The 10,572-nt window shown below is 43.3% G+C and overlaps 1 protein-coding gene across 2 annotated transcripts in view; it reads left to right on the top strand.

The window, feature by feature from the left end:
• Positions 1-476: 476 nt before the first annotated feature.
• LOC139223020 (regulator of G-protein signaling 12-like) overlaps positions 477-10,572 on the top strand; it is a 35,957-nt gene continuing 25,861 nt past the window's right edge. The window contains exons 1-3 of one of the 2 annotated variants that reach the window (XM_070854949.1): positions 477-500; positions 1,422-3,300; positions 5,327-5,419. In XM_070854949.1, coding sequence (XP_070711050.1) covers positions 1,504-3,300; positions 5,327-5,419 — 1,890 coding nt within the window. In that variant the 5' untranslated portion in view covers positions 477-500; positions 1,422-1,503. Of the gene's footprint in view, positions 501-1,421; positions 3,301-5,326; positions 5,420-9,395; positions 9,646-10,572 lie in introns of those variants that run through there. The other variant, XM_070854950.1, reaches the window with a different exon arrangement.

The raw sequence follows: 10,572 nt of genomic DNA, 5'->3' as shown, positions 1-10,572 counted from the left end.
ATGTTTCTGGGACGATTGCAGATCCTACAATGTCGTTCAAATCCAAGTACTGTGTCCAAGTGGCATCACTTTAATAAAAACACGCTCTTGGCTTGTAAATTTGATTTACTTTAGCGCAAAGTAGAGCCCGACAGCCCGTAAACTGTCATCGACATCAGCCAATAGCGTCGCTCTAATCGTTTGAATATTGAACGTGACGAGCGCTGTGATTGGCCAGAGTGCGACGTCACATGTCCCAGAAGACGTTACGCTGTCATGGTTACGATGAAAGACGCTTTGTGATGTCCGCGGTGAGTGAATGGAGGGTGGTGCTCTGGCGTTGCCATATGGACTATTGAATCACGGCAGGGAGATGTTATCCTGAATTATTAAAGAAAATGGACGTGTAATGTGAAAAATGTAAACATTTGGACTTGTTGAAGCGTGAATGTGAACCTGTGGGAGTTTTTTTTGTTTGTTTTTGGCGGAACTTTCCACGGCAGGAAAAGGTAACTCCAAAGGTTAGTGCTCAACCAGCCACGTTATGGTGATAGTTTCAGGTTTATGTGCGAGCGTCGCGTTGGTTCAACATTTTTATAAATAAAAAAAAATAAAGAAACCACAAAGCTTCGTCAGGTGTTTTTGCAGTGCTGGAAATGTTTAACTTGTGTGGTGAGTAAAATGTGGGATCATTTAAAAAGAGTCTGGTTGTCATTTAAGTGTTGTTGGTGAGTAGGGAGCCAGCTGGCACTCTGTTTTGGGGGAGTGGGAGATCGGGGGGGAGTGAATGGGAGTCATTTGTTGGCTGTGTTGGGACATAAAAGCTGTGTTTGTCTTATCTCTGACAGATAATTGCTAAAATAAGATTGATAGCAGCCTTTTGCTTGGCCTATAAATTACTTTAGCAAGAGCAAAAAGCTGGAGAAGCACCCTGCCTCTTATTTTTCTATGTTTTAAAGTGTGTGCTGTGAAGTATTCTGTGATTTTGAACAAATGGTCTTTCGAACGGCATATTCAAGTGTAAAAGATGACTCAGAATAACTGACAAAGTGTGTAATGTAGAGCTGAAACAATTACCCATCTGGTAGATTAGTTGATCGCCAGAAAATAAATCTTATTTTGTTAGTTTTTTAGCTAAAAATCTAAAAAAATTGCTGATTACAGACATTAAAAAGTCATTTCTTGCTTTATTTTGTCTCAATTGGCCGTAAACTAGATATTCTTAGTTTCATTGTGTTTTGTTGTCTGGGAAACTGTGATGGGCACGTTTCACTGTTTTTGACTCATGAGTGTGAGTAATAGTAGCAGCTTTGAATTAGTATTTCATTAGTCTTATGTGATAATTCTTATTCCATTCTCATTTTTTATAATTTGATGCATTGCAAACAAACTGTTTTTCACTTTTGTTTCTTCCTGCTTTTGCCCACTCTGTGTAAATGTAGGATGACAACAACACAATAGTGTTGGCAGCCTGCAAGTGTCTCGGTTCCCACACACTGGATCTCGCAGCACCCTACAACAAAGATGAGGATACAGGGACAGCCTGAGGGCGCAAGGAGGCGTCTGGATCTAAATGCAATCAGTGAGCTCAGAGGAGTGGAGGTCATCCGTGGTCGGGCAGGATACGGCTTCACTATTTCGGGTCAGAGGCCGTGTCTGTTGAGTGGCATCCAGGAGGGAAGCCCCGCTGACCTCGTGGGACTCAAACAAGGCGATCACATCATGGCCATCAATGGAAATGATGTTTCCGTTGCGTCACATGAGACTGTGGTGCAGTTGATTGGCAGCTGCAAAGGTCCCGTGCGGTTGGTGGTGCGTGCTGAAGGCCGACTCATGGGGAACCCCATCCTTAATGATGCAAAATTTGGGACAGGCCAGAAGAATGGTGTTTTCCAAAAGGCAGGCGTTCTCCGCACCGTCTCGGACGATTCGAGCAATTCTTCCTTTACCTCGAGTCATGTTATCACCACCAAACAGAGGCCTGTGTCAGAGCCTGATATGTCTCAGTGGTCACAGCACTGGAACTCTTTAGCTGAGCAGCCAAAGGATTACACCTCCAGAGTGGGGGACACAGACTCTGTGTTTACAGACACAGAGGAAGCTAATCCAGACTGGAGCATTTTAAACATGACCCTGGTTGTGGGCTACCTGAGCTCCACAGAGCTGATTTTAAACCCTATGGAGTCAGAGGAGGACTGTTTAAAAGCCATTCGGGAGCGAATACGACAGTTGGGAACAGAGCAGGATACTCATACTCTGGTAATGATGAAGATCATGTTTGACTGCGTCCGACTGTGTGATGATACAGGAGCCGTTTTGGCAGCCTTTCCTACCGAAAACTTGATTTTAGGAGCTGTTTGTGCTGAAGACCCTCGTTTTTTTTGCCTGGTCACCACAGCACATATAATCAATGGCCGTGTACCTGAGGATGGCCCTCTGAGGGCTTCCTGTCATGTTTTCTTCATCGACCCAGAGCTGGGAAACCATGAGGAGCATATAGGCATTGCTGGACGCTTCTGCTTCAACTGCACTCCTGATCCAGATGCCCTTGGCTGCCTGGAATTCCCTCAGACTCCCCCAGATGTTCTTCACTTTGTCACAGTCCTGTACTGTGACATGGGGGAGGCTGTGGAGAGGCTACGGGTCAAACTGGACATGGAGGCTCAGCAGCGAGCCAAGGAGAATGGCAGCACTGGCAAACAAGGCAGCGCCAGCAGCAATGGGGACAGTGGAATTGGAAATGCATCACCCCCTGAGGAGAGAGCGGACAGGGATTTCCCTTCTGCAATCCAAAACCACCCTGGGGCCCACCTCCCCAGCTGTCCCTGGGATTATCCTCTGCCTGAAGACCTCACCCCAATAAACTTCTCCAAGAATGGCCAAAAACTTAATCCAGAGAACAGTGCCAGCACACATTCCCTTTCAGAGTCACTACCTGGCCCTGATTCTCTTACTAGCTTTTATGGAGGTCCCCCACCCAGGCTCGAGTTCCAGTTTAAGCCCCCACCACCCCCTCTGCCTTTGGGTAAAAAACCAAACTTCTTTGGAGATCCTCTCAGAAGTAGCCAAAGGTGGTTCTCAAAGCCAAAGTGGCCAAAAGCCCTAAGTAGTGATCCTGAGCCCCAGGTGAGGTCTGACACCAACTGGCCCTCTAGCATTAGCCTTAGCACCAGCACAAATAACCTGCCTCCCCCCATGAGCCAGATCCCCTCAGACCGGTACCAGTCAGCAGAAGTCATGATGCTCCCTCCCAGAGAGGAATGGACCAAAAGGTTTCTTGATCAGAGAGAGAAACAGCCGAAAGATGGTAATACAAAAAATGTAAGTAATACCCTTTCTTATTTTTCATTTTACAGCATTTATCTCATTTCATGGTCTCTTTACTCTGATATTGGGAAATGCTGATCAGTTAACAGGTGATCTGTGGTCTAAATAAGTGCCCCCTTAAAACAAAGCAATGGTTATTTATTACCTCTTGTTACATATGTCAACTGGGTGTGACTAGTTCAACTGAACTGCGCTACATTTTGTCTTCACTTTGTTTTAGATGCCTGGGGAAGAAAAATATATCCAATTAGTCATTAGAACAAAGGCGGGCATGAGAACCAGCTTCAGAAATAATAGACGCTCTGCCATCTTTGCTTTACTTTGTAAAAAATGACACATTGCTACTTTAATATTTTCATTAAAGATGAAAAGATTTTACCCATGGCTATTAGCATTACCTTAAAACTTCATTTGTGTGATATTAAATCCTGATGAGCCCTGTCTTCTGTTCATATTTACTATATTTTTGTGTTAATGAAAAATCCTTATGTATGGTGACATTAAATAGTTCCATTGTAAGCGTAGTCGCACTCATGGTCAAGAACATCTGTTTCTGCACTTCGTTCATGTTTAACACAGCGACACAGGAAGTATTAAATGGTCACATGGAGTTGAGTTTCCAGACGCTGAGGAGGTATGACTGAGCCTGTTTTTGGTGGCACCCAAAATGAAATACAATACCACTATTTCAACAGTTAATTGGTGTTGAGTGTGAACTGAACTCAGAAAGCACCTGTTGTGAGTCAATGATGTCATTGTCAGAAATGGCAGAGAGAAGGAAACTGATTTTTTTTCAAGTTATTGTCCTCATTGTCCACAAGATGGCCCTGTGTATCCATGTAGTGCCAGAAATTAGCTCTATGTATGCAGCATCTTGGCGCTAGTTTCTCTCTCTCAGCCATGCAGATGACCGCAAGTAATTAGTATGAACGCAAACATTATGTTGTAGATTCAGGACACTGTAGGTTATTTCAAGTCTGCATTGGATAAAGTTCAGCCACAAAATCTGTAGTTTTCTGTAGTTTTTGACCGTCCGTTCACAGTACTTATTGGTGTTTGGACTGTGTCCATGTCCCCCAGCTTGCAATAGATCAGAAAGACGGCAATCTTGCACAGGAAGCTGGGAAAATTACAGGGTAGAGCCCATGCCATGCAGCGGTAATTATCTGTAATTCTTGAACCCTTGTTGAAACATTAGACACAGCCCCTCCAGTTATAAGAACAAGGGTGGATGGTTAAAGGGCATTATGTTTTCTAAGGTGTTGAGCAGAAAAGCATGGTGGTTCTATCTGATCTCTCACGGCAGTGTTTGACAGCTAGACTGTGAAATTAGTGTGTCTAACTCTGTACTCCAGAAACTGGATTGTAGTAGTTCAAGTTAACTTCATGCGACCAATCTGCGTATTGTAAGAGAAGACTGTGTCATGACCCCCATTACATGCCATGCAGAAACTTCAGCAGGGAAATCTGTCAAATTTAGTAGAAAATCTGACATTTCCAAGCTTCAGTTTACTAACCTCTAAGTTGTTTCATACCTTGGTATGAGTGTTACGTTTTCATTTTCTCTTACACTCGCTACATGAGTAATTTGATCATCTTTCAGTGTTCACACTTCAGACAAAAGCTGCACACAAACACTTTGTGTCTTGGAATATTATCTTATTATCGCAGAGTCAGTCTTAACACATTTTATGTGTTTCAGATTGTACTTGTTAAGGAATTTCAGTAGCTGAAAGCACACGAGTGATACAGCATATTACCATGTAAATTATTTATGCTTAGTATTTTAATGATTTAACTTTTCACGTTTGGGTTTTTCAAACCTTTAGCATAATGTATTTTCTAGGAGTTTCAAGATGAAGACAAATTTGAGCGCATTTAAAAAATTGACTGCAATGAAATTGATTTGAATTACATTTATATAGGGGTATGCAAGATTAAAACCACTACCCGGAATAAAATGTAAATAATACAGCAATCTTTGTGTCTTTGCTCATCCGGCTCTCCTGTACTGTCACAGGGCTCCAGGTTTTGGGGTATGGGCGTTATCCGTGCCTCTAAACGCCGCTCTGCCAAACGTCTCAGCCTGGCACGATCACTGGATGACCTTGAGGTAGGCACCCAGTTTTCTTTCTTCTTCACTGAATTTCCTAGAGGATTCAGTTCTTTCTTCTTCTTTGAATCATCATTGGTTTTCTTGGTTTCATGTATGTCTTTTTTTAGTTGATGGGAATTGTAATACTCATAAAGGCTGACGAGCCTCTGTCTCATTCTGCTGGACCTGTGTGCAGTACATACTTCACCAATGTGGACATTCGGGTGAACCAACCCCTTTCTCATTCAGCTCTTTTTTAACCTTTCATTTCCGTTGCCTTGAACCCTGCGCTCGCTGCTACACTTGCGGCACGGGGTGGCACACAAAGTGGTCTTTGTGTGGGCCAGAGCCCGGGTCCTGTTTGTTTGGCCTCGCTAATGAGCGCTGCTGCACGACTGAATATCCTGCTCACATTTTCTCATATTAATGTCGCTGAGGACCTCTCTTTCTCCAAAGGTCTCTGCATGCATGCATTACTCATGAACGCTGATTCATAGTCACAAAAACACACGCACACTGTTCCTACATCTCATAATTGCTCTGAAAGCACATGAGCAGTCACAAAAACAAACCACAAAGTGGCAAACTGTATTGTCCATCCACAGTCACACATGGACATGCCTGCTGACCACACATTGAACTCAAAGAAGCGCACCACAGATCTCCTCAGGTTTGTTCCAACACACATTAAACAGTGCTGGTGATGAAAATCTGCAGGATCTTAGTGGGTCTGCTCCAGATGTACAGCCAAGATGGCTATAAAAGGTTACGACAGCTGCAGAGTTCCTGCAAAGCACAACCTTTATACATTCTCTCATTGTTGATTTGCCGTAATCACTACTCTACAGTATGCTAATGTTCCCAAACAAAAGCAGTCTGACTGCCAGTGGTTCTCCCCCGTTTTTCTTACTGTATGTTTAACTTTCTAGAGACTGATTTACATTGTTTGGACTTATTCTGGGCATTTTGTCTTGTGAAATACACGAGACAAAATACAAACTTTTCACCAAGTTGTAAATCATGTATTCAGCTCCTAGTCAGCTGATGTGCAGAGAAAGACTTACCGTGTTGTTGGTTTGGAGATATGTCATCATTATATTTAGTTGCTATGGTTATGACTTCCCAGCAGTTGCAAATTAGGTTGCATCTATCGAGACAAAAATCACTGTAATCCTTAACAGCTGATGCAGCTCAGATTTTCATACCTGATTTTCTCTACTGTTTTCCTTTTTAGACTTATTAGGTGGAACTATTTTCACTGAACAAAATAGCATTGGCTGGATAGAAAGCTGGATGCTTTCACACTTGTAGTACTGGGTTGAGTTTTTTTTTTTTTTACACCTTAACTTTGGCTTTGTTACACCATGTTTTGTTCATCTGTACTCTATCAGGAGCTGCTGCGACACAGACAGGGCAGGACAGGGAAGTGTCACTGATGTCAAAAAAAAAAAAAAACAGACGTGAGCATCATGGGTAATATGATACATTTTCAAGCTCTGACGTGTTGGCTCTTGAATAAATGACTGAAAGACTGACTTTAAACAGCTGAAGTTTGGTTTGGCATTTATGTATTGTGGAAAATAAATGTGGTTGTTCATGTAATGAGTATTTGTGTTAAATTAAACAAGACTTGGATGGGGATGACGGAATTATTGAGTATGAATGTGAATTTTTGATTGTTAGGCGAACAGGCGCACATTGTGTCTCCTTAACTGGTTTTGGAAATCTGTATTCAGCAGACTGGATTAATGGCTCTTGGTGCAGGAATCAGCTATCACAGTGTTTCTTTCCTTAGATACCTTTAGATGACAAACAGGAGAATATTTAATTGTATGCTGCATGTTGCAAGGGAAACACTGTTTTTTTCAAAACACTCCTTTTCCATTCAAACAGTTGAGCATACTCCCTGCTGTGTAAACAAAGATGTCTGCTGTTTGCTTTGCACTGGGCCCGATCGACTGCAGTAGCTAAAGGGGTGAAGAGTGTTAAACGTTCAGTTTCCCAGAACTTTGCAAATTCATATCAATCAGTAGTTTTGAAATGGATTGCCTTAATTTGGTTCTCAAATAATTATAACCCATATATGTCCCAATCAGGAGACATCAAATTGTCAGTGTGTTTTCTGATGGATATTATGTAATCACATAATGGCAACACTGTCCCCAAATGTGTCTTCGGCATTTCTATGCTGCAGTGTCGGCCTTCACACACTGACATGCCTCCAGTAAGCTAATATCTAGCTGTAATATCACTCATGCTCATTTACAATGAGATGACATCCAAGAAATCAGAAAATCGGTTCTCATGGTGCATAAAGCTCTTAATTATTCAGATAGAAATTAAATTCGTGCAGCTTTAAGTCATGGCAGGCCTATACATACAAAGTAACAAAACCAGAGGGAATGTTTTATGGTTGTCAAAGGCAATTAGATCCTCACTTAAGCAATTGTCCCTGGCCTCTTGTTTCAAGGGCTGAGCTTCGCCCAGGGTTCATGGTCAGAGATCAGGTGGTGGACTTCTAAAAGCCTCTGTCACAGCAAACCAAAGCCCCTCCAGTGGCAATTACATCTTTATAAAGACTTACACATATGCAGAAGTTGGTGGTTTTACTTTAGCAACAGATTTAGAGAATTACTCCAGTCAGACAGATGGACTAGAGAGTCAAGCCCGAGAACTTCCTTTATCTTTTCGAGGCTGTGCTTCTCTTCAGATGGAATAAAGACTTAAAAAATGATCACCCTCTCAAGCCTGTGAAATACACTGAAGTATTGGCCTTAAATTAATCCTTGCTTATACATATTCAGTGATAGCAGAGCAGGTACATACTCAAGGAGTTGAAGTGTTTTGGTTTCTGAAGCACTTTTTAACTTGCGTATTGTTGTGAAGGCTGTTCCGAGGGACTGTTCTCATGGCAAGTCTTGCAAAGATACGTGATAAGCTCTCAGTCAGTGCATGCATCTGGACCCACAAGGACACCGTGAGACTCTTTTGGAGTTCACCATCAGTGCTCAGGGCAGACCCCTGCGGATAACCCCTGTATGTGGCCTCGCTGCATGTTGTGGACGAGCCCAGAACAATTTGGACGCGTGTGGCCGTGTTGCTTTTTCCATGGTCGGCGGAGTGCGTCACAGTGCCTAGCGCAGGAATGAGCGAATGCTTGTTATTTTTCTTCACATTACAATGCCTCTGACACGTAGCTTTTGCATCCCACGCACCAAGTCAGAAGCATATATATAATCCCGTGCTTTTTGATGCGTGTGCCTTTCTGGTTCAGCAGAGGGAGAAACAGCTTTGTATTTCTGTGTTTTTGTTTTGGTGCTGATTCGTTTTCCTTACGTCCTGTGATGAGTGTTTTGATGCACGCTGAGCTTTTGTTGTCAGATCTTATGTTTGGGCATGTCAAAGAATGCGCTGCTTTGTACCTCCTTGTCTCATTTCCACACAGAGCGTGTCAGAGCCCTACTACAAATGCCCCCACATCCCAACGCGCCGCTCCACCACCACGAGCTTGTTTCCTGCTCATCACAGAATCCTTGTTTCTCGCCGCAAACAGATGATTCACGCCCGCGATGTTCAGCAGATGACAATGTGTTCGACTTTGCAGAGGTGACACCATTAGTAGGCTGCTGTGCCCGTGTTCACTCTCTCTTCTGAGGTGTTGCTGCATCAGAAAACATCTGTTCATGTGAGCTGTTAGTTAATAAACACTGTTTTAATCAGCCGTGCTCTAAGTGCCTGCTAGGAAATTTGAGGCACCTCTTTTGCTCCACGAGTGTGAAGTTTCTCCTCTCCTTCTAGGTGTGGAGACATTAGTAGCTGTTGTTTGCACGCCTCCGTGTAATAGAGCCATCCAGTGGGCGTAGCAGAAACCGAGAGAAGGCATGAAGACACACAGACGGGGAGGGAGGTGAACAGAGAGGGAAAGAGGAGGAATTTACAGCGAAAAGAGAGAGAGACGAAGGGAGAGGGAGGGAGAGGGAGGAAGAGAGAGGAGCCGGCAGCAGGGGAAGAGAGAGGGAGCTTTTGAACTCCCAGTAGCTGTCAGGATTTCGGCTCTCCTGCGCGCTCTCTCCTCCCCCGTTAAGCTCTGTCTCTCTGCACTGCAAACACCGACTCGCACACGCACCGTGGAGCTCCAGCGGATGGACCTGTTTACACACACCAGGCGTGTGGAGCAGCACTGAAGACGAGCCAAACACACGCACACAGCACCATACATGGAGCAAACTTTAACTCTGAACTCTGTAAGTCTTGTCATGAAATTTTCGAGTCTCCGGATTCTGTCCATCTTCATTTCTCTTCTGTTTGGTGATGCCATCCTCATCCTCCACACTATCTTCCCTGGCAACGTTACTTTTCCTTCTTTGGGCTCTTTGTAGCTCCTGTTGTAGCCTTTGAGCGGCATACAGTGGTTAGCTTGTGTGGTCTGTCAGAGGAATGTTTTGACCAGTGCCAGCTGAACTCTCATGTGCTGTATGACACACACTGCACCGCTGTATACAGCAAAATGTGGTCTATCATCTATATCAGGATGCACGCTGACTTTAAATTAGACATTCTACTAAAAGGGTTTTGTGAAGTGACTCGGGGTTATTCTGAATTTCACATCCAGAGTTGCTTATGGGCCTTTGAATGAAGTGCGCTGTGTTGCTCTCACCCTGAAAGGTGACCCTTTTCACAGTCAATTGGTGGCAATGGGAGAAGTTAGATTTGGTGTGAGGGAAACTGAGATCAGAGGTTTTTTTTACCCGATGGAATTAAATGCTCAGTGGATGTTGAATAAGTATTTTAGGAGATCGTGTAACAGCAACAGTTTAGTTTTGAACTTGACATTTTTCCCTGTGGTTTTGCCTTGCCCCTAATGGCTTTGTGCAGGCATGTCCCCGTTCTGATTCACCAGCCCTCATATTCACTTGTTATGCTTTGCTAATGTACATCTTTTTTTTCACGTTGCATTACTACTGCCTGTTTTTGTTGCTTTTGTTGTGTACAGTATTTTACCGTTTCAGTATTTTTGTTGAAGAACAGTAAAGAAACTAAGTGAGTAATTGAGTAATGGATTGTTAATATCATAATAGCTGCTAGAATTAAATGCTATACTTCATTATGTACGTTTTTTCCCTCTACTCCTGATGTGGTTGTTATGACTTGAGAAGATGAGCAGGAATAAT

The sequence above is a fragment of the Pempheris klunzingeri genome, chromosome 23 (assembly GCF_042242105.1).
Source record: "Pempheris klunzingeri isolate RE-2024b chromosome 23, fPemKlu1.hap1, whole genome shotgun sequence".
Lineage (NCBI taxonomy): Eukaryota > Metazoa > Chordata > Actinopteri > Acropomatiformes > Pempheridae > Pempheris > Pempheris klunzingeri.
Note: the sequence above shows the minus strand (reverse complement) of the source record. Positions and strands in the feature narration are given on the sequence as shown.